The following is a 25,436-nucleotide window of genomic DNA, read 5'->3' on the forward strand; positions in this document are numbered from 1 at the left end:
TTGAAGTAGCAGAGAAACAAAGTGGTAACTGATGCAGTTTATTTGGTTACCAACAGTAGACAGATGTGAAGTTTCTGGAGTAAAAACTGAAATATTACAAAGAACCACATAAAATATTGCTGACTTAGGCCTGGGCACACCCATGAGACAGCAGACTACAATTCAGAAGATCATTCTGGTGTGCCCATTCAGTTATTTCTAATTAGAATTCCTTGGTTAAGAATTCTACTTTCAGGGTCTTCTCCCAAGTTATCCACAAACTAACAAGAAAAGAATAAAATTAGATTAAAATGCTCAACTAAAGGAGAAAAATGCTTTTCTTCAATAATTCCATACCATAAGGGGAAAAACAAAGATAGAAACAATGGTTTAAATAGAACTAAAGAAACATTAAAATCACTGTAATGTGGAGCTCTTGAGTGAATCCTGGACCCAAAAAATAAGATCATGAAAATTAGACAACCGTGGACATGCAAATATGGGTAATGCATATAGATGTTTGGAATTTCTAATTAATAATTAATTTCTAGGTCTGATATAGTACAACAATTTTGTGGTAAAATCTTAATTCTGAGATAAGTATATTCTCAAGTATTTAAGGGATAAGTGCTATGATGTTTGCAAATTATGTTATGATGTTTGCAAATTAAGTCCAAACGCTGTAGGAACTATAAACATGTATGAACGGAGAGGGAGAATGGGAAGGTAGAAATAAAGATAAATACTCAAAATTTAATTGAGTATCTATTACAGCATTTTTCACTTTTTCTGCTGATGTGAAAATAGATAAAACAGTGGAGGGAAAAAATTTTTTAACAACTCACTTAGTTCATCTAAATTTGGTCACCTAAATAAATATACTCCAAGACTGTGGATTATGTTTTTAAAAACGTGAGGACAGAGCTCACTCCCAGACGCTGGCATAATATTATGTGTTTAAGAGAAGCATAACAAGGATATTTGCTGCGTAAGTGGGTACGTAAGTATCTAGATGTATCAGGAGAAATATACTTAGCACCAGAGAGAAAATTTGAACTTCCACAAAAATCAGTAAGAGCCAAGATAATCTAAGTACCATTTCAAAAATAAAACATATTTTTCTTTACGGAATTTGATAGCTGAAAAGAATTGTAAAAAGGGTCATCTAGTCAAATTTTTCATCACATTTAACTGTATTTCATACTATATACTTAACACCAAAAATTAAAAATCTATGAAGAAGACTTTTTAAAATAATCATAATACTACCTGACAATATTAGCTGGGCATGATAGAATCTTGAATTACAAAGACATTTATTTAGGATTAAGCAGGCTGAGGCTAGGTAATTCAGATCTGTATCACCACACATCCTTCAAATCTGAGATACAAGTAACTTCTGAAATCCAAAACCTACCTCTGCCCAAAATTGCAGTCTTATGTCTTACACTAGTGAAAAAGATATTTTATTCCACAACCACCCTTTAGCACTGTTCTATTTTTTAACATACATCTGTGTCCCAAACATAGGGATCAATGATATGGTTTCCAATGAATAAACCAAGTAGTCATGGCTGTAAAAAGATACCACTTTGCTGTGAAAAAAATATCCTATTTAGAGTCAAAAAGAAAAACTAAAGTGTATATACAAAGTTCTTAAATCAGTGTATTCTGGCAATCAACTGTATACTTAATATTAAAAAAATTTTAACACTATCTTTTATTATTAATATATAAAAATCAGAAAAGTGAAGTCATTTTAAATGCTTAACTTATTTTAAAATATGGTTTTATTACACAGATACATTACATGTATTGGATAAATTATCACTGGGAAGCTCACCTAAAAACCAGGTAGCAAGCAACACTAAGACTTTTAAATATTCAGCAAAGGTGAAGTACCTTTTTGCCTTCTTAAATACATAGAAAATATACACCTTACACTGTTAAATATACAACAGATAGGATGTTTACTGTCATCCTAAAAAAAGCTGAAGCAAAAACTGTTCACAACAGGGTTATCTCTGTTTTTAAGTTAGAGAAATCATACGGGTTTTTAAAGTTTTGAAATTTAACAAATATTTATCAGAATATAAATAGCTGCATCGAAAGATTAAATTTTAAATAGATAACTCACAATTTTGAAAAATTTGTACATCAGTTTTAAAAACAGACTTCACTATTTGTTAACCAGTTAAAAACAATTTTTTTATAAGAAAACATTCATAAAATTGTATTTCACTTGCTGAAAACCATATGAAAACAATACTTGTTCACACTATGAATTACTTTTTCAAATGCTTACTGAACTTGGATTCAACTGCATTTTGACAGGAACATACAATGATAAAAGTCACTTTATCTTGTAGGTCTATGTATCATGCAGCACACAGAAAAACATTACTTTTTAAAAAATAGAAATCCAACATTAAGAACTTCTAAGAAAAAATATGTAATTTTTAAGAGAAAAAGATAATTTCAGATACCTGTTTGAATCTTGACTCTGTGTAGTTTGGACGTGAACTGATCATTAACTGTAAATATGTGACCATTTTCTATCTCCTTTGACTTGGGCTCCTTGGTGAGGACCCGCTGTGTTGGTTTACCACAGGCAAGGGATTGCAGGGCTCTAACAAGTTCTCGTTCAGGGATATCTGTCTCCTGTTGAATTTCCTGAAATTTCACCAGATTAACAGAGTTTAACAGGCCAGATTAACAGTGTGAAAGATTAAAATAGTTAATTAGTAAGTAAAATTGACCAGGCAATAGTTAAGAGAGTTAATTCCATTTAAGAAATAATTCACAACAAAAATCTTTCTATTATGACACTTCACTAAAATCTCACTTATTTGAACACACTAGAGAAAAAGGTGGTTCAAGTCACTGAACATCGAAAAGCTATGTTTTTTCCTGCAGGGATATAAAGCCCAGTCTAAGAATGTCATCCAACAGAGATTAGTAGGGGCCTACTTTAAAATTTAGGTAAAAATAAAGTGTTAACCAACATACTAATGCTAACTTTAGAAATAGTCTACAATCTTCCTCCCAAGTTTATCCATACTACTCTTTGCTTAGCAACTTTTTCCTAGAAATAACCAAAGTATACCATCAAAAATTTACAATCCAAGTTGACCATATTTACTGCCTGTATAACCAAATGAAAAAAAATTTAAATACTTGGTAATTTATATTAAACATGAAAAGCAGTAAATTCGTTGTATACTTTTTTATGTCAGTGGGACAGGAAGAGAATTGTACATGTATATGATATACATCGACAGGTACTGCATGGCTCAAGTCTTCACATTGGGATGTATCATTTTGATTCACTGTATAAGGCTGTTTTTTCCCCTCAAATGGAGCACAGGAAGAATGGGCATAAAGACGGTGTTATTTAGACTGTGTAACCGATCTGGAGCAAGTCGTCGTCCTTTCACAAGATCCTGAGGAAGAGTTTTAGGCTTTTTCAGAGGACTACAGGTAGGTGAGGACTGAGAGACATGTCAGTTTTAGTGATGATGATGCACATCCCTTAGCTTCCAATGATCTCAGTATGTCTACAAACTTTAGACACATCAATGTCAATCCTAGCAAATTAAATACGTGCTCTTAATAAACAATGTTAATTTTAATTATTATGTACATGCTAAAAGTGGCTTATTTATATTATTGTTTAACCAGAGTCAAAGAACCAGAAATGCCTTTTTAGGTAGAAATTCATGTTCCATCAATAAATTGGACAGTGTCAAATCTCTATTATCTCAATAGATCAGTGGAATTTGATTATGATTTTGCATTTAATATGACATATGGAACTACTCTCTTTCCATTCTCACAAATGAATTAGCAGTTATTTCAATTCCATTTATTAGAAATGGCAAATTTATCACATCCCAAACACTTCTGTATATAACACTCTGTTTCTGGACTCTGTTTTGTTCAAATTGAGTTATTTGTTCACACATGTTAAAAACAATTTAACTTCGAGTTATGTTTGGGTATTAAGACATATTCCTTTTCCTCTCACTGGGCTTTCCCATCTCCAAACCCCTGCCCCTCCTTGCCTATTCTTGTGCATTCTCTTGACCAGACGAATTTTGGGATCAGTTGTCAAATTTCATAGAAAATAAATCTACAGGTTTGGATTGAGACACTGAATTTATAGGTGACTTAAAAAAAAAACAAACAAATTCCTTTATAACACATAGCTTTCTCATTCAGATACATTTACCCTTCCGTATTCTTTTCTCTTATTGCCTTTTTGGTTTAAGTCTTGTACTTTCTGTGTTTAGAATGATTCCCATAAAGATTTTAATTATTAAAATATCTCTTTCCTCATGTTATTTTCCAATTAATTCTGATGCAGAGAGAAGGGACTTACTAACAGTAAGTCTGATTTATAGAAAGATTTTTCAACCCCAAATTCTCCTCAAAAAACAATTTCTTAGTTATTATACTTGACAATCATACTGTCTATAAACTTTGTCAACTCTTGATATTTGTAAATTTCATTCCTTTTTCTTTTTTAGTGTGTTCATTAGGACCTGCAGAACAAGGCTGGACAGTAGGAGTAAAGGCAGGTATAAATTGTTCCTAACCTTAAGGGGAAGGTGTCTAATATTTTAATACTAACTACTGCTTCCTTATTAGATCTCTCATTAGGTACACCTTTATACCATTAAGGTACTTTTTCTATTCTTAGGTGGCTAAGAGTGCCCCATCTGGAATTAAGAAATCAGGACTGACCTTTCTCATATGCTTTGCGTACATCCACAGACATCATTGATTTTTCTCCTTGAACTGATGTCTGCTCAGTTAATTGTATTATTATTATAAAATCTCAATAGCTCTCGGTTGACAAACTCCTTCTCTGTATTCCAGGAAGAAACCCCACTTGGACAGGGTGGATTATTATTTCAATACACTGCTGAATATAACCTGCTAATAATATTTTATTTAAGATTTGTATATTTATTTTGAATAACCTATAGCTTCCTTATCTTTTTTGTATTTTCCTAGTTCAGTTTTAGTAATAAGGTTATGTAGCCTAAGGTATTTCTCAAGAACAATTTGTGTATTTTGTTTTCTGGTTCAAAGTTCCCAGTATAACTTTCAATTTTAATTTGCTGTGTTAATTCAGATCTTTAATATCCTTTTTTATTGTATAGTCAGTACATATGTGAGGGCTTTCTGTAACAATGGAGTTAACCTATTTCTCCTTGTACTTCCAATCATTTTCCTTTATGCACTGTTATGTCACAATAATGATATAATTTCTCGGTGAAATACCACTGGCGTTTAATGATTGTCTATGCAAATTCTGTCTGACATTAATTCTGCTACTGTCAATAATTAGCTTTTAGTCTCATACTCAGAAATTTTTCAAAAGTATTAATAAAGAACATTCAGAAAAACATGTATTAATATCCATACCTCTTTCAAAAATTAAATGCTAGTTACTAAAATCTAAGGTACAGACTACCATTAAACATATATTTTGGTATTTTAGCTGTTCTACATCACAATATGGACTACATTCCAAAAAATACATAAAAAGAGGAAAAAGTCTCTGCAGCCTGACTACTATGGATTAAATGTGACACTATAATAAATGCTACCTTTTGAAGGCAGTTCTCAAGATGGCCCACAGTGACCTTGGTACGTTTTAATCTTGTGTGGTCCCCTCACTTTACTGGGGTGATGTTAGTGACCAACAAAATAAGGAAGTGATAATATGTGATTTTCAAGGCTGGATCATAAAGGCACTGCAGGTTCTGCCTGGGTCTCTTGGATCACTCACTCTAGGGAAAGTTAGCCACCAAGATACAAGGACAATCGAACAGCCATGTCTGGTAAAGACCACATGGAGAGAATCTAACACCCCCTAAGTTTGGTTAACAGCCAAAACAAACTTTCCAGTCATGTGGAAAAAGGTGCATACCAATAGTATTTTCCAATCCTGACAACATTAGATGACTGAAGCCCCAGCTGACATATTAACATAACCTCATTAAAGGTTCCAAGCCACAAGTCAATCAAGCCGCTCCTGAATCCCCAACCCAAAGAAACCGCAAAAGATAATAAATTGTTAGTAGCTGTTTTACAACATGAAGCTGAGATTTGTTATGTAGCATTAAATAAAAAATACTCTATTTTATGGAACTCATAAAGAATATTTGAAGAGATCAGCTTCCTTTAATAATTATTAAATACTTTTAACTATCTTTTCTAATATGTGAAGATTTTTGCAAAATAGCTGTCTAATAAAACTTATGCAGCAGACTCTAAGCACACAGTGTGAATGTGTGTCATGAGCCTTTTCACCATTGCCTGGTTCGAGATGCAAGCAGAGGTTTTGGAGCCACAGGAATGGCATTTTACATATGCCACTTATGCTCAGGATTCTGGTTTGACACAGCTAAAATTTAAAATATTAGAGCAATTTTCTACTTAATTTTTCCTTCTACCTAAGTCACTTCTTGTTAAGCCTCAACAATCCCAACCAGACAGGGAAGGAGAAAAGCCTGAACCACTAAAATTACTAGCAATTCCAATAATGGTTTAAGAAAATGCATTCATGATTTTGTTTATCCTATTATTTTTACCAGCTCTTTATAAAGTAGGACTCTGAAAACCAAATCTAGTATTTATTAAGCAGCCTATTTGTTTAAAATATATTATCCATGATAGCTCCAGACTAAAACATCCAAGCTGTTATAGATAATTCAGTTCTACCTGCCTGAAAAGCTTTACAATGTTTGGGTAAGGTACTCAATACTTACTTGAAATTAATATTCTTAGGATTCAATCACATATAATTTTGTGTTTGGAAATTAAAGTTATTCCCGAAGTTAATACACACCTGGAAATTTACAAGAGCAAAATCTCTTGGCTTAGCCACTGACTTAAAACACTAAGGTTTCAAAATATTTCTCTGAAGCATTATCATGTAAAAATAGTCATCTCTGAACTATATTATCATCACATCAAGAGAATATGAGTATTAAAATAGGCCTAGAATTTAATTGTTCATTTCAAATTTAAAACTTCCAATGTTCACCTGTATCTGAAAATTCTTTTTCAATTAAGTGTAAAAATGGCAGTAACTCTACAGCTTTTAAAATATTCATTATCTTTCATTTAAACTTAATTTAAAAATATCACATGATCCTCATTTCAACTCCAACCTACTCATTAAACATATGGGAAAAGACTAACTGAATATAATTCAATCAAATCATGACTTAATGGGAGAAAAAAGTAATAAGAAGTATATTTTTATAGTTACTCTAAAAGAAGAAAGTTGACACTATCAAGATAGTGTAAAATTACCAAAAGGACAGACAGAAACTAATGAAACAGAGATCAGAGTGTGTAAAAATACATACATATGGTCAACTGATTTTATTTTTTCTAAATAAAGGGGCTAAGGTAATTCAATGAGAAAAGAATAGTTAGTGCTTTTGACAGATGATGTTGAATGAACAAGTGAATATATGTGGGCAGAGGAAATAATTCTTAATCCTTCCTATAACCATACCAAAAAAATTAACTTGAAATTGATCATACATCTAAATGCAAAAAGCTAAAACTATAAATCACTTAGAAGAAAATGTAGAAGAAAATCTTTGAAACCACACAACAGTCAATAATTTCTTAGACTATCAAAAGTACAAACCATAAAACAGCGGCTACTGGACTTTGTCAATATTAAAAAGTTCTGCTCTTAGTAAAATTAAGAAAATAAAAGGGCAAATAACAGACTGTGAGAAAATATTCATAGTACATAGAGGTGACAAAGGATCTGTATCCAAACCTTATAAAGAATTTTTAAACAACCCAATAAAGTTATATGAACAAAGAACTCATCAAACAAGACACATTAAGTGGCACATGAATTAACAAAAAAATGGTCATCACCATTAACAATCAAAGTAAGAAATTAAATTCACAACGAATAGGTATAATTGCACACTAGCTAAAATGGCTAAAATTTAAAAGACTGAGAATATTAGATTTTGGAGAATATGTGGGGCAAGCAGAACTCTCCTACATTGCTGGTAGAAATGGAAAAAGTAAAATCACTCCAGGATGCAGCCTGGTAGCTCAGTGGTCTGTGATGACCTAGAAGGGTGGGATGGGCGTGGGAGAGAGGCTTAATCAAGGGGTAGAGGATCTATGTATACATACAGCTTGATTCATGCTATGCCGCAGAAACAATACAACACTGTAAAGCAATTATACTCCTCAATTAAAAAAATAATCGTTTTCAAAAATTGGATTTGCAAAGCACAGTAGTGCAAAGTGCAAAAAAAATTTAAACATACAGCTCTATTCACTACGATCTAAATTCAACCCAACAATCGAAATGCCTATCAAGAGGTGAGTGGATAAAGAAACCATAACAGATCCATGTAGCAGAGTTATCACTCAGCAATAAAAATAAACTACTGAACTATATACTCAACAACATAGATTAATCTTAAAAATACTAGACTACGTAAAAGAAGCTGTAAAAAAGTGCTATGTATCATTTGGTTCCAATTATAAGAAATTCTAGAAACCCAAACCTAATTTACATTGATACAAAGCAGACAACTGGCTGCCTGAGTCTGGAGATACTGTGAGGGAAATGACTGCAACAGAGTATAAAAATTTGGGGAAGATATTCTATGGGGGCTTCCCTGGTGGCTAGGTGGTAAAGAATCCAACCGCCAATGTAGGAAATGTGGGTTCCATCCCTGGGTGGGGAATATGCCCTGGAGAAGCAAAGGGCAAACCATTTCAGTACTCTTGTCTGAAAATTTCCATGGACAGAGGAGCCCGGCAGGCTACAGTACACAGGGTCACAAAAGAGTTAGATACAACTTAGTGACTGAACAACCAAATAATATTCTGTATCTTGAGTTCAGTGTTTGTTACAGAGGTGCATATATCTGTTAAAACTCATCAAACTGTGAACTTAGATGGAGTTATGTTTTACTATATAAAACGTACTATTTCAACAAAGTTGACTTAAAAAACCAAATGAAACATGACCCAAGAAGCGTATAACGTTCATAGTTTCATGGTTCCATGGTCCAATTTTATGCTATACATATTTCTCCGATTATATTCTGAAAGGTTATTACTCAGATCCTTTTCAATAATAATTCTGCATTAGGTTATTCAAACAAGAAAAAGACTCAAGTAACAACACAACAAGGTAAAATCCACAAACCAACCCATACCTCAAATGTGTATTTTTCTCTATTATTGAAAAGCATTAATATGGTCATCTGGAAAGTGGAGACTTGCAATATATGCTTCCGTGTATTAGAGCCAGTTACTTGTGCGCCTCCAACGCCAACTTCAGATCCATCTTCCTGTTTAATTTTTAAACATAAAAATAGAACCAAGATATAATTATCTTCTGATAAGTTTACCAGTATGTTTGTGAAATAAGCTCTGCATTGCCCAAACCCGCCTTAACAAAATGACAGGACTCATTCCTACATAAAAAAGAAATGTTATTTTAAAAGTGTATATGTATATATGTGTGTGTAAACACACACACACACACAGTCTTTATTTGGGACTGTCTCATTTTTTCCCATTATGAACACGCTAATGTATCTGAACAAGTAATGAATCAATAATTCCTTTTATTTATAGCTAAAATTCATGGTAATAGGACATACAAGGATAAAACTGGACTTTTAAGATATCACTGCCATTATACTGCCACCCTAAGTAATAGGGTTAGGTTTCTTTTTGCATGATCTGATCATTGTAAGAGATTAAATAATAGCATAGGGTGGAGAGGGGGGAATCTGTCATCCTTAAAGCCTATTGCTGCTCTATGATTTAAAAGTACAAATTTAGTCCTCAATAATTAACATATGAATTATCTTTTCAAAACCTACTTATCTGTTTAATAAAACTGCAGAAGCTAACATGATTATTTAAGAAAAAACCTTTTCCTTAAAAAGAAGCAATCAAGCAAGAAGAATTAAAAGCTGAGTGAGCCTCGGTAAATTCAAAAAAATAGAAATCATTCCAAGCATCTTTTTTGACCACAATGCAGTAAGATTAGATCTTAATTACAGGAGAAAAACTATTAAAAATTCCAACATATGGAGGCTGAACAACACGCTGCTGAACAACCAACAAATCACAGAAGAAATCAAAAAAAGAAATCAAAATTTGCATAGAAACTAATGAAAATGAAAACACAACAACCCAAAACCTATGGGACACTTTAAAAGCAGTCCTAAGGGGAAAGTTCATAGCAATATAGGCATACCTCAAGAAACAAGAAAAAAGTCAAATAAATAACCTAACCCTACACCTAAAGCAACTAGAAAAGGAAGAAATGAAGAACCCCAGGGTTAGTAGAAGGAAAGAAATGTTAAAAATTAGGGCAGAAATAAATGCAAAAGAAACAAAAGAGACCATAGCAAAAATCAACAAAGCCAAAAGCTGGTTCTTTGAAAGGATAAATAAAATTGACAAACCATTAGCCAGACTCATCAAGAAACAAAGGGAGAAAAATCAAATCAATAAAATTAGAAATGAAAATGGAGAGATCACAACAGACAACACAGAAATACAAAGGATCATAAGAGACTACTATCAACAATTATATGCCAATAAAATGGACAACGTGGAAGAAACGGACAAATTCTTAGAAAAGTACAACTTTCCAAAACTAGACCAGGAAGAAATAGAAAATCTTAACAGACCCATCACAAGCACGGAAATTGAAACTGTAATCAAAAATCTTCCAGCAAACAAAAGCCCAGGTCCAGACGGCTTCACAGCTGAATTCTACCAAAAATTTAGAGAAGAGCTAACACCTGTCCTGCTCAAACTCTTCCAGAAAATTGCAGAGGAAGGTAAACTTCCAAACTCATTCTATGAGGCCACCATCACCCTAATATCAAAACCTGACAAAGATCCCACAAAAAAAGAAAACTACAGGCCAATATCACTGATGAACATAGATGCAAAAATCCTTAACAAAATTCTAGCAATCAGAGTCCAACAACACATTAAAAAGATCATACACCATGACCAAGTGGGCTTTATCCCAGGGATGCAAGGATTCTTCAATATCCGCAAATCAATGTAATACACCACATTAACAAATTGAAAAATAAAAACCATATGATTATCTCAATAGATGCAGAGAAAGCCTTTGACAAAATTCAACATCCATTTATGATAAAAACTCTCCAGAAAGCAGGAATAGAAGGAACATACCTCAACATAATAAAAGCTATACATGACAAACCCACAGCAAACATTATCCTCAATGGTGAAAAATTGAAAGCATTTCCTCTAAAGTCAGGAACAAGACAAGGGTGCCCACTTTCACCATTACTATTCAACATAGTTTTGGAAGGTGTGGCCACAGCAATCAGAGCAGAAAAAGAAATAAAAGGAATCCAAATTGGAAAAGAAGAAGTAAAACTCTCACTATTTGCAGATGACATGATCCTCTACATAGAAAACCCTAAAGACTCCACCAGAAAATTACTAGAACTAATCAATGATTATAGTAAAGTTGCAGGATATAAAATCAACACACAGAAATCCCTTGCATTCCTATACACTAATAATGAGAAAACAGAAAGAAAAATTAAGGGAACAATTCCATTCACCATTGCAATGGAGAGAATAAAATACTTATGAATATATCTACCTGAAGAAACTAAAGACCTATATATAGAAAACTATAAAACATTGGTGAAAGAAATCAAAGAGGACACTAATAGATGGAGAAATATACCATGTTCATGGATTGGAGGAATCAATATAGTGAAAATGAGTATACTACCCAAAGCAATTTATAGATTCAATGCAATCCCTATCAAGCTACCAACAGTATTCTTCACAGAGCTAGAACAAATAATTTCACAATTTGTATGGAAATACAAAAAACCTCGAACAGCCAAAGCTGTCTTGAGAAAGAAGAATGGAACTGGAGGAATCAACCTGCCTGACTTCAGGCTCTACTACAAAGCCACAGTTATCAAGACAGTATGGTACTGGCACAAAGACAGAAATATTGATCAATGGAACAAAATAGAAAGCCCAGAGATAAATCCACGCACATATGGACACCTTATCTTTGACAAAGGAGGCAAGAATATACAATGGGTTAAAGACAATCTCTTTAACAAGTGGTGCTGGGAAAACTCGTCAACCACTTGTAAAAGAATGAAACTAGAGCACTTTCTAACACCATACACAAAAATAAACTCAAAATGGATTAAAGATCTCAACGTAAGACCAGAAACTATAAAACTCCTAGAGGAGAACATAGGCAAAACACTCTCCAACATACATCACAGCAGGATCCTCTATGACCCACCCCCCTGAATATTAGAAATAAAAGCAAAAATAAACAAATGGGATCTAATTAAACTTAAAAGCTTCTGCACAACAAAGGAAACTATTAGCAAGGTGAAAAGGCAGCCTTCAGGATGGGAGAAAATAATAGCAAATGAAGCAACTGACAAACAACTAATCTCAAAAATATACAAGCAACTCCTACAGCTCAACTCCAGAAAAATAAATGACCCAATCAAAAAATGGGCCAAAGAACTAAATAGACATTTCTCCAAAGAAGACATACAGATGGCTAACAAACACATGAAAAGATGCTCAACATCACTCATTATCAGAGAAATGTAAATCAAAACCACTATGAGGTACCATTTCACGCCAGTCAGAATGGCTGCGATCCAAAAGTCTACAAGCAATAAATGCTGGAGAGGGTGTGGAGAAAAGGGAACCCTCTTACACTGTTGGTGGGAATGCAAACTAGTACAGCCACTATGGAGAACAGTGTGGAGATTCCTTAAAAAACTGGAAATAGAACTGCCTTATGATCCAGCAATCCCACTGCTGGGCATACACACCGAGGAAACCAGAATTGAAAGAGACACGTGTACCCCAATGTTCATCGCAGCACTGTTTATAATAGCCAGGACATGGAAGCAACCTAGATGTCCATCAGCAGACGAATGGATAAGAAAGCTATGGTACATATACACAATGGAGTTATTACTCAGCCATTAAAAAGAATACATTTGAATCAGTTCTAATGAGGTGGATGAAACTGGAGCCTATTATACAGAGTGAAGTAAGCCAGAAAGAAAAACACCAATACAGTATACTAATGCATATATATGGAATTTAGAAAGATGGTAACAATAACCCTGTGTACGAGACAGCAAAAGAGACACTGATGTATAGATCAGTCTTATGGACTCTGTGGGAGAGGGAGAGGGTGGGGAGATTTGGGAGAATGGCATTGAAACATGTATAATATCATGTATGAAACGAGTCTCCAGTCCAGGTTCGATGCACAATATTGGATGCTTGGGGCTGGTGCACTGGGACGACCCAGAGGGAGGGTATGGGGAGGGAGGAGGGTTCAGGATGGGGAACACAGGTATACCTGTGGCAGATTCATTTCGATATTTGGCAAAACTAATACAATATTGTAAAGTTTAAAAATAAAATTAAAAAAAAAAAAAAAAAAAAGCTGAGTGAGTTCTTTAATATCCTTGACCTTCCCACTTACAACTAAACATGTAACAGTCTTAAACCTAATTCAACTAAATGAATTCTAAGGAATATTTCCCACTTCAATTAAATATAAAAAACTACAATATGTAGTTTTGTAACTATAGGCATTTTCAACAATATTAAAAAAAAAACCTTTGGTGTTACAGTGACATATAAAAAAAGTTAAGATTTTAATTAAAATGTTTAATGAAACTTACTTGCTGCCTAGATAACAACTTGGGTATTTTTTCCTTCAATAATTTTTTTAAAAGCTTTTTATTATTTTGCCATTTTAAGGCAAATGACTGATTTTATTTATACCGAGCAATGGAAGTAAATTAAAGCTCACAATTTTACATACAAAAAAGAAGTTACTTTTTTAAAAATGAAGGCAATTTACTAGTGTATTGCTAATTTTTAAATAATCACTTTGGTAACATTTTGCACATTTCACAAATCTTGTTAGCTTTCCTGATTTCAATTTATTGGAAATAAGGATTATAGGAGACTGAGAATTCTGAGAAAGGACTGATGGGTTTTGTATGCTCTCAAATCAATTTGCATTTTATTATCTTAAGCAATACTATCTCAAGTCTAACCTCATAAATAATGTAATTATATTACTTATTCCATAAGGAAGGCTACTGGCATAGTCTTCGTAATGTCAAAGGAAGTTAGTAACTGAAGGAATAGAAGTAAAGAATCAAAGCTGATGTTTCCTTCTTCTAAATATTTGAAACAGGCAGGGAAATAAAAGAAATAAATAATTTACCCAAATCAACAAAACTCACTAATCAGTTCTAAGTTATTAAGTAAAAATATGCTCAAACTATTAATATTTACCTTTTTAACTGGTCCATAGAAGGTGGCATTGAGATCTGCAGAACCCATGTGATGCTGGAGTGTGAGCTGTCGACCACTGTGTTTGGCTAAGTAAAACCTTCAGCAAATCAAACCAGGTTTTTGAGAATTACACAACTTATTTATTTGAAATTATAAACTTCCAATCTTTAACAAACATTTATGTAAGGGAGACTTCAAAAGCAAAAAAAAAATCTCAGGAATCAAGTTCAGTTCCAATTTTTTATAGAAAAGAAACTATAAATTAAGGGGTGGGGGAAAAGAGACAGAAAAAGACAGACCTAAGAAACTTAGCTAGACAGTAAGTGATAAAAGTAGTACACTAAATACTTTCTACTTGTATATTTATTTGTCCTGGCTGCTGCTCAGCCACCGCAGTTCTTAAGACAACCTTTCTCCATAATTAACCCCAAAACAATTCACCCCCACCTAGTGGAAAACATCAATACAAAATATACTCCTAACTATGCACTAATGCTGAAGAAGGGTATTAGTATTCCTCTGAAAAGAGATTATGCAATTCATCCTTACATATTGAAAGCATAAAGGGTAATAAGATTAAAAAATGGAGTATATTCCTCTTCAATCAGGGACACTACTAACTGCTCCGATTCATCTCAATTCTGGACAATTTGTACTTAAAAATACAAAGTTCGATCTACATTTACCTTCTGAATATCTCAAAAGCATGTCTTGGTGCTGGTGGGATGTTGCACTTTGGTGTGGCTGACTGAGTGGGCCAGTATCCTGTTGTGAGCACCCGGACTGTGAGATCAACACCACCTAAAGATACCTGCGGCAAAAAGAAGAAATTGTCCCCCCGCCAAGTTAGCTAGGATGTGCTATCTGTTGCCAAGCCACTGTGAGAGTTATCAGAGTTATCAAAGTAGTTATCTCCAGGTCCAACAGCCAGCAAATAAAACACATCTTCTTAAAAGTTAGACTCATCCAATGTTTTCCTAATTTTAACTATGGTAAATTTTATTGCTTAAGATGTTTGCTTAGTCTTACTGGTGTCACTGAAATGTACAAAGTTTGAGGCCTTTAAGATTTTTTCCAGATAAAATGCCAAGGGGTCATATCAGTATCATTTTAGAGAAAACTCCAGAATAATACCTTTCATCTCAGTTTTTAAGTACTCCTGCCATCTTAACACAGAAACAACATATTTCTAACATCCCAATCACATTTCAACTAAACTGACCAAAACTTTCAGGTTTTCACATGTAGCTCACATTCTATCAATCTCTGCATAGGACGCTAGGCCCAGTTCTACACAGTCGGTGCTCTGTAACTATTTGCATGTTTGACTACCTCTATAAAATACATGCTAGCATTACTGTCACAATGAGGTTATTTTTTCCCTTTAAACAGATCTCTTAACAAGATAATTTTTTAAGAAAACAGTAACAAAGCATATCAACAGACATTATTAAGGGGAAAAGCTCCAATACTCTGGGCCACCTGATGTGAACAGCTGACTCATTGGAAAAGATCCTGATGCTGGGAAAGATTAAGGGCAAAAGGAGAAGGGGCAACAGAGGATGAGATGGTGGATAACATCACTAACTCAACGGACATGAGTTTAAGCAAATTCCAGAAGATAGTGGAGGACAGAGGAGCCTGGAATGCTATACTCCATGAGGTCGCAAATAGTCAGCTGAACAACAATCACTGTTCAGCTTTATCATTAAGATTCACAGCTTGTTCCATTTTTATGTATCCTGAATGATTCAGTGAAATTTAAAAAAAGAAGAACAAGTTTATAAATATCAAGATGTATTCCACATTTAGATTACTTCATAATTATCTCTTAAATGGGTTACTCCATTTTAAAGAATTGAACCCAGAAACCTTAGATGACACATAGGAAAGATCACAGCAAAGATGCTTAGATGATGAATGGAAGAGGCCTGAGAACTGTTTACACATTTGCAAGCAGGGAAGGGGCACCCAAATAACAATGTCTTTTATCTCTTTTCTCATATCCCCAGATATCTTGCTCCCTAATCTTCCAAGTCTTTCTTCAAAATGTCATTTTTTAAAGGAGGCCTTCTCTGACCACTCTTCCTGGCTACAGTGTTCCTCTACATCTCCTACCACCAGCTGAAGTGTTCTGTAATTAGAAAGAAAGCTCCATCAAGGTAGGGATTCTTGCCTATTCTCTGCTGTATACCCAGTGCCTAGAACAATGCCTGGCATAGAAACAGTGAATTATTTGTTAAATTAAAAAGAGAAAGAACCTCAAGAACTATTGCTCTAATGGTTTGGACATTTATTTCTAGCTATTGTAGTAGTATTTTTAAGCCATTCAGCTTATTTTCAAAGACACTACATGACAGAGACAAGTACACAAAGACAAGGTACTAGAAAAGTCTGTCTGGATACAATTTGTTGATATAAATGAACAGAAATACGACAGCAAGGTGGTTTTCCTGTCCTTATCCCCATGAAAAAAGTAAAACACAGGAAATAATGCACAAATACTTAAATTTCCTTCAGCATAATAAATATGACTTGTCTAAATAAAGTATACTACAAGTATTCAGAATTTTAAGAAAGTACTTGTTACATGACTTCTGAAAGTAAACAGAAGAGTCATTCTATTTCAACAAGTCAGGAACCTTTAAGATAGTAACAGAAATATCTGAGGATTGGTGATGTTTTAAAAGGGCTCCAAGATTTCACAAAGTTCAAGATTTGTTTTTCTCTGTCACTTTTCATTAAATCTTTCTAATGAAAATAAAGGTTTAGGAGACTTAAAGCTTAAGATGCTTATTGTATAAACAATTACAAAATAGCCAGGAATTGTACGCAAATAATGGCTCTACAAAGTGGAAGATGCAACAAGACCAGCAGATATATAACTCTGAGCATCTCGACAAGTACTCTACTTAATGGGTTAACAATTATAAAAAAAATATTCCACCATAAAGTGCAGGATGTATCTGAACAGTCAAAATGAAAGAAGAGAAAATGCACAAACTTCACAGAAAGAAAACAGAAAACAGAATCTGATGAAATGATCGTGTTGAACAATCCCGGTGCAAAAGAATCAGTTCAGTTCAGTCGCTCAGTCATGTCAGACTCTTTGTGACCCCATGGACTGCAGCACACGAGGCCTCCCTGTCCATCACCAACTCCTGGAGTCTACCCAAACCCATGTCCACTGAGTCAGTGATGCCACCAACCATCTCATCCTCTGTCATCCCCTTCTCCTCCTGCCCTCAATCTTTCCCAGCATCAGGGTCTTTTCAAATGAGTCAGCTCTTTGCATCAGGTGGCCAAAGTATTGGAGTTTCAGCTTCAACATCAGTCCTTTCAATGAACACCCAGAACTGATCTCCAAAGAATGGTCAACAGTAAATAAAGATGGCAATTTTTCAATCAAAAGACCTTCAACTATCATAGAAAAGGTACTTGGACACTTAAAACAAACAAAACAAAACAAAACAAACAAACAAACAAAAAAACAAAACCTTAAGGTGAATGCAGAGTTGAAAAACACTTTAACAAAAAACAGAAAATTCTGAACTTCATCATACCCTACTGAAATCTTCTCAAAAACTTCACTGGACTCCAAAGTCTTACTGTAAGTTGCAGCTCACTGAACTTCTGGCAATCACAATACAAAAGCACACTTACAACACACCAGCATCAGCATTGCTATTCTCAGCTCACCCTTTACCAACTCTGAGGATGTCAGGCCCATTTATCCTAATCTTTCACATGAATAAGAATAATGAGGTACAAGAAGCTCAGGTAACAATTATAAGACAGTACCATCCTAGGGTAAAGAAAAAGTATTAAAACTCAATAAGCTTGCCTAGGGAGCTTCCTTGGAGGCTCAGCAGTAAAGAATCCGCCTGCCAATGCAGGAAATGCAGGTTCAATCTCTGGGTCAGGAAGATCCCCGGGAGAAGGAAATAGCAACCCACCCCAGTATTCTTTGGAGAAGGCAATGGCAGCCCCCTCCAGCACTCTTGCCTGGAAAATCCCATGGACGGAGGAGCCTGGTGGGCTGCAGTCCATGGGGTCGCAAAGAGTCGGACACAACTGAGCGACTTCACTTTCACTTTTCACTTTCATGCATTTGGAGAAGGAAATGGCAACCCACTCCAGTGTTCTTGCCTGGAGAATCCCAGGGACGGGGGAGCCTGGTGGGCTGCCGTCTATGGGGTCGCACAGAGTCGGACACAACTTAAGTGACTTAGCAGCCAGTATTCTTGCCTGAGAAAATCCCGTGGACAGAGGAGCCTGGCTGGCTAGAATCCACAGGGTCACAAAGAGTCAGACACGACTGAGCGATTAAGCAACAAGAAGTTTGCCTAAGCCTGGTATTGTTTCCATAATCTGTAAATGGTTATAACATAACTCTATTTATTAAATACTCAGCGCATTCCTTCAAGTAGGGAGGATAAACTAAGTTGTTTAAGAATAAGAGAATATATTTTAAGAATAGAAAAGTTAGAAAAACAGGTTGTATGGGTGAAATAATTTTTAAAGCACTCACAAATACATATGTTGTCTCTAATGACATTTAAAGAAATGACACCAGCAATTCAGTTATCTAAATGGATGAAAATGCCTATTACAAAAGACTATATATAAAAAACATTTACATAAGTAGAAATTAATGAAGAGTCTCACCCCAGTAGCCTGTAGATGTTGCCTGAACTCATCCATAGTTGTGTTTGAGATGCTCATATCCCTAAACATTCCTTCCAGTTTTGATGTGAATTGACATCCACATTCAGTCTAGAAGAAAAACACAAACATACACAAACAAATGATGGATTCTGTTATGAGGAAACATACAACCTCTTCCATGTTACTGTCATCCTTTCTAAATCTTTCTAATAATAGTTGTTCTATGCGTGTAGGCACCAACTTTAGTGGGATTAATAACCTAAGAATTTTATTTTAAAACGCAAATTTCCAGACTCTGAGATTTTCATAAAGCCAACTGAAGGTAGGGCCCAGAACTCTGTGTTTTTAACAAGAAACACCCGTATTAGGTGATATGTGTACAGGTGGCCTGTGGATCACACTGTGTGAAACAGAAGTGTATGTCATATTCCACTTACTGCTTTCCTTGTACTGATCCTCCCCCAGATCGCCATAAATGTATCTGCCTCACCAAGAGAAATTTCAGTACACTGTGAACGTCCCAGAACTTGAACAAATCGCAATACAACTTTCTCTTTAAAAAACAAAACAAAAAAACCACAGGTCCCTCAAAATCTAGCTTTGTTCATTTACAGAAACAAATATTTTAAATCAATTATTTCCCAATTACTTGTTTGTTGGTGCTCAATTATGTGATAAACATTAGTTAAGGGCACTCCATTCCATCCTAAATACACCTTACCTTTAACTTAGAAATCATATTTTTTTCAGAGTCATCAGAAACACTTTTATTTGTAAGAAGTCTCCTTGCCAAGTGTTGCTTATAATAACGTTCAAATACATCTTTTTCTTGCATAAATCTAAAAAGGACCATTGCCTTATCCAATATTGTTTCTACTTCTTGTTCTGTTAGCTGCAAATCAATTAGAAGACAATTAACAATTACATAGCTTTAATTCTACAAAAACAGTATCACAGTTCAGTTTTAAAACAACATTAATAACAAACATAAATATCTGGTTGACCATGTCAGAAAAGAGATCTAACATGAGAAAATATGGCCCACTTCCTACAGCTCGGTTCTTACATTCTGAACCAGTGCAACACGAATCAGAAGTTGGAATGGCACTCCACTCCCCAGTGGGCTAACTCTGAAAGGGAGAGGCTGATACATGGCTGGAGGATGACTGAGAATAGCTGAAATGAAATTTTAATCACATAAGAGAATTTTACAGTGCCCTTGTACTGTAAAACATATTGGCCAAAAGACAGTTATTTTTATATGAGCTCATTCAAAATCTAAATTGTTCAAACAGAAGCATAACAATATGTTATATTTCCCAAAGCAAAAAGGCCTCTTGCCCCTAATCTTTTAAACAAGGGCAAGATGATACTGTGGCAGGTTGTATTCAGTTTATATTAAAAATTACGGAAGACTATTTAGATGTGTCTCTTCTATTCGGTGTCCATGGTAATATTCCTTGTTTCTGTTATTACTACCTACTTGATGCTTTGCCCTTATGTCTCACAAATCCCAAGATGAAGTCAGCAAGACCAATTTACACATAATCCCAATCTGTTTATTTTGATTTTCTGTGCTATAGTGCACTTCCAAGATCCCAGATACATTATAAACACTTGAAACTGAGCTGCCATATATGCTATCAAAGTATTTTCTGATACTTATTCTAGACTAGGTCTTCAAATTCTTGACACTCAAGTACTACTGGATAGATAACCTCCGGAACCAGATAAGAGTAAGCAATATTCTATGTGCAATGTATACCTGTTTTCTAGTTTCTTATTATCACTTATATATAACCCTCACAATCTAAAAGTTTATGGCTGTGTGGTTGTTTCTGACGCCAATGACACATTAAGTGAAATGTCAAAGCACTTCTGACCACTTCAAGCACTTAAAACAAGCCTTTCAAATATCACAGTGCACATTTAAGCATAGCAAAAGTGAAAAGTCAAAGTGTCAGTCGCTCAGTGCTGTCCAACTCTTTGCAACACCATGGACTGTAGCCTGCCAGGTTCCTCGGTCCATGGAATTCTCCATACAAGAACACTAGAGTAGACTGCCATTCCCTTCTCCAGAGGATCTTCCCAACCCAGGAATCGAGCCCAGGTATTCCACATTGGAGGCAGATTCTTTACTTTTTGAGCCATCAAGGAAGCCCAAGCATAGCAGAAGACTTTATATATACAAAATTGTCTAACCTTATGTTTTATTTCCTAATGTTACATCTACAAATAAAACAATGTACTTTCAAATGCTTTAACACTTACCCCTTTGACTCCCTTTTTCAGCTTATCATCAATAAATAATGAGAGGTATTCAGGGGACCTGGAGTTGAGGTTGAGAAAATACTCAAAGTCACCCGCAATAGTCTGTTTAAAGAGCCTGTCGTTATTGAACGATTCCTGGAGGAAGCGATCAAACCTACTCTTCAGATCCAACAAGCCCTTCCAAATAAAAAAAGAAGAAAGAAATTTAGGATACATGTTAATATATGTTCTATAAACACCACATGTGTAACTACACATTTACCTTTGACTTCGCTAGTAATAAATGTGTGCACTCAGTGTTAAATTTACAGATTCTACGTTGTTATTTTCGAGCCTGTATCTAAAAGCCTGTATTAAAAACATCAGTGGTGAGAGAAGTATTCTATCTTCCATTTATGTATTACTCTACTGAAGGTGAAACAAAGATCCGTTTCACCGTTTCTCCCTACCTTCCTCTATCTTGACTGAATGGGTGAGCCTAAGAAAATCAGCTTTAAAAATACACACAGAGAAAGCTGACTGTTGATACTAAAACATGAAAAATTTGAGAGCATAATATATTCATAATACTGTTTGAAAGCAAAATATCTTGAAACAAAAAGTCACTAAAACAGTTATTTTTTCTAACACATGAGGGTATATAAACACTAAGGCATACAAAGAAGAACAAACTTTCATTCTTGACACTATTTAAATAAGGTCTTCATCAGATAAGCTAATACATAAAAAGAAGTGGCTGAGTTTGGCTCCCTGATATAAACATACGTACTTTCCAAAATTCCTGAAATATTTACGATAATTACACATATTAACCTACCACTGGAACAATTCAGTCAAAATACATACTACATCACTTTGTAAAAGTGATCTTTTTAGCACGACAAAACTACTTTATGATAAAGAGAATCTTCTGTATTTACTTACCTGGATATAGTCTACCGGATTCTTTCCTTCTCCTTCCTCAGAAACAAGGGCTTTACCTTGTTCCCTTAAATAGGAACTCATACACTCACACATCGTTTTCAAACCATTTGGCACACGACTAAATAACTTGTACATGCAAGCAAGGTCTGCAATCAGAATGAACACACAAATTGGCTACATTAAAGATTAAGAAAAAAAAAACTGAATATCTGTTCATGCTGATTTGTGATATTTAAAGAAGCTCCATTATGATAATTTGATGACCACATAAAAAAACTACTAAAAAACAAAATTGCAGCAAAATGGGGCTGGGATGGGGGAAAACTAGTTAATGATTATTATTGCAACTTACAAAATACATCATACAGATGAGATACTAAGCATCAATAAACGGTTGTGGCAAGTTTTGGTTTGCATGGAAGAGATGTCCAAATAGCATAAGAAACAAAGTCACAAAAAAGGAAAACTGAACTTTTGGGTTCCTATGTAATTTATCCAATATAATTCTAATTTAGAAACTAGTAATACAACAAAACAACTATCAAAAGAATAACTTTAAATTTGGTATGTCCAATTAAAAAAATAAATGTGGTTTAACTGACAGTTAATGTAAAAAGAGGAACTTTAAAAACCAAGAAAAGTCTTACAGGTATTTTTGAAGCATGTCTATCTCAAAAGTTCAATGCCAATAGTGGCAAGAAATAAATTTCATTACACATCATGGTAAAATTCATGTGAAACTTACAGTATAAACTCCTATGTTTTAGTATTTTCCTCGGAGCAATCCCTGGTATTTTTTAGGAGGTGATCTAAGCCAATATCTGTATTTGAAAAACTGGCGTATCTCACTACATTGTTTTTATTTAGAATGAAAATTCTAGACTGCCTTTTACAGAAATAAAAGGTGGAGTTGAGATACTGCTTTCCTGTATGTCTAATGTATCTCTGAAATAAGAACTTACTGGAAGAATACAATGTCAAAACTTTACAATGATATAAAAAAAGGTTTTATAACTGAGAACTTTTAAAAATGGAGTTAGAACAGCACCTTCTAGATCAGGGGCTGTTTTCTGTAAAGCATCAGACAGTAAATGTTTTAAACCATGGATCATATGGTTTTTGTTCCAACTACTCAATGTTGCCATTGTAGCCAGAAAGAAGCCATGGCTGATACATAAATGAATGGTCATGACTGTACTTCAATGAAACTTGATTTATAGACACTGAGATCTAAAACTTATATAATTTTCATATGTAATGAAATATTACTCTTTTGACTTTTTTTTCCAGCCTAACTGGTAGTGGGCCAGATCTGACAGGCTGTAATTTGCCCACCTTGTCTGTATTTATAAGAGCAATTTAGATCCTAAAAATACATGGATGCAACTTTTATAAAAAGGGCTTCAAAATTTGTTTCAATGACTTTCAAAAGTTTTTGGACAAACTTTTTTTGAAATGACTTTCAAAATGACTTTCAAAAGTTTTTGGACAAAATATTCTCATCAACAATGTATGTCCAAAATAATCCACACAGAGCAAATCTTATAGTATCTCACATTTGGTATAAATTATAACCAAGTTGGCCCATGTTAAAAATAAATATTACAAATGCAACAGAAATTTATGGATATGTACTACAGTAAGCTTTTGTTATCAAATACCTCTAACAAAACAGTTTCTAATTTTGTATTCTTTATTCCTATGCTATTATAGTTCTGTTTATATGTTGTATATTTAACTGTATATAAACTAATAAAATTTCATTATATGTAATCCACTGTAAATAAATGGATGGCATAGTGGAGAAAGTGAAAGAGAAGAAAAATTATTTGGCAAGCAATTAAATATTATTTGTTTACACTGAAACAATAAAATGATACTATGTGAACTTAATTTCATAGTGCCATATGCATTTCATGATCAATCCAACTAATCCTCTACTCATGGTGGGAAAACACTTTCACTTTCTGATCTATAAGACATTTGGCTTCATAATGGTGAAGTTGCATCTCTGACATATTCTTGACATATTGTTCAAGAGCAGGTCCTAGCATAATTAAGACATTTTGCAATTAGGTTTCTAGTGGAAAGCCAGGAAAACTGAAGCCATGATTTTTAAATTTAATTTAGCATCACAGAAAGCTGCTTACTTGCTGAGAACATTAAGCACTAAACAGAAACTATGGTAAGTGGCTATTCTGATACTCCACCATTTAGGTGCTTATTAAGCAGTTGCCACGTGTTAGATATACTTAATGCCTTTAACACAAGTCTCCATGCAGGCTACAGATACTATAATTCAGGTGTGCTCAATCATCTCTCCATCAAACATTTCCTAGCCTCTTAATCTTCAAGCACATTTAATCTCCCAACTCTTAGCCACCCCCACCAAACATGAATAAGAAAGCATTAACTCAGTAACTAAACAATACATTAGAAAATTGATTCTCATTCTGTTTAAGTAAGGAAAATTGCTTTTCATAAAGTCCTAATCTGCCAGAGATCATTAAGATTGGGGTCATCAAACTATAGCCCATGGAACAAGTACAGGCCACTGCTTGTTACTAAACAGTTCACAAAATAAGAATGCTTTTCACATTTTAAATGGTTGAAAAATAAAAATCAAAATTTTATAAGAATACAAGTTTATTCATTTATGTTATTGTCTATACCTACTTTCTATTATAGCAGAGATGGGTAGTTTACTGTATGGTCCACACCCCTAAACTATTTATTCTCTCTCCTTTTAGAAAAAAATTTTGCCAATCCCTGACTTAAGACAATGGGCATCCAGGAGTAGCTTATTTTGGAAAATATCCTTAAAAATGATTTTTGTTTTGCTTTTACAAAAAAGCTTTATCGGAGTGTTTTTAAAAAGTAACTTTCTCTAGCTTAATAAAGACAACAAATTTACACGCAACTTTTCTGGAAGTTAAAACATATATAGAAACATAATCATCTGAAAATACAAGGCAAAGATTCCACTAGAAGAAGAATGGAACAACCTCTCTTCCTACTATCTTTCTTTTCCCTTCTCTTACGTCTTCCTGTCTTTTAAATTATTAACTTAAAAAATTGTTTCACTCCCTACCTAGGGAGTCAAGGTAGGGTCATAGGTCATAGGCAGTATGTATTTCTTATAAGTACGTGGCTATAATGTTGCTAAGACTTCACCCAGCACCAGATTTACT

The 25,436-nt window shown here is 34.3% G+C and overlaps 1 protein-coding gene across 3 annotated transcripts in view; it reads right to left on the reverse strand.

Moving 5' to 3' along the window:
* CUL3 (cullin 3) overlaps positions 1-25,436 on the reverse strand; it is a 112,334-nt gene that overhangs the window by 4,122 nt on the left and 82,776 nt on the right. For all 3 annotated transcript variants that reach the window (XM_061386520.1, XM_061386525.1, XM_061386533.1), the window contains 8 exons: positions 22,246-22,391; positions 21,322-21,498; positions 19,772-19,942; positions 19,051-19,158; positions 15,069-15,193; positions 14,383-14,479; positions 9,210-9,344; positions 2,466-2,652 (listed from right to left, as the gene is read on the reverse strand). In XM_061386520.1, the coding sequence (XP_061242504.1) occupies positions 2,466-2,652; positions 9,210-9,344; positions 14,383-14,479; positions 15,069-15,193; positions 19,051-19,158; positions 19,772-19,942; positions 21,322-21,498; positions 22,246-22,391 (1,146 nt within the window). The remainder of the gene's footprint in view (positions 1-2,465; positions 2,653-9,209; positions 9,345-14,382; positions 14,480-15,068; positions 15,194-19,050; positions 19,159-19,771; positions 19,943-21,321; positions 21,499-22,245; positions 22,392-25,436) is intronic.

This window comes from Bos javanicus, chromosome 2 (genome assembly GCF_032452875.1).
Source record: "Bos javanicus breed banteng chromosome 2, ARS-OSU_banteng_1.0, whole genome shotgun sequence".
In the NCBI taxonomy this organism is placed as follows: domain Eukaryota; kingdom Metazoa; phylum Chordata; class Mammalia; order Artiodactyla; family Bovidae; genus Bos; species Bos javanicus.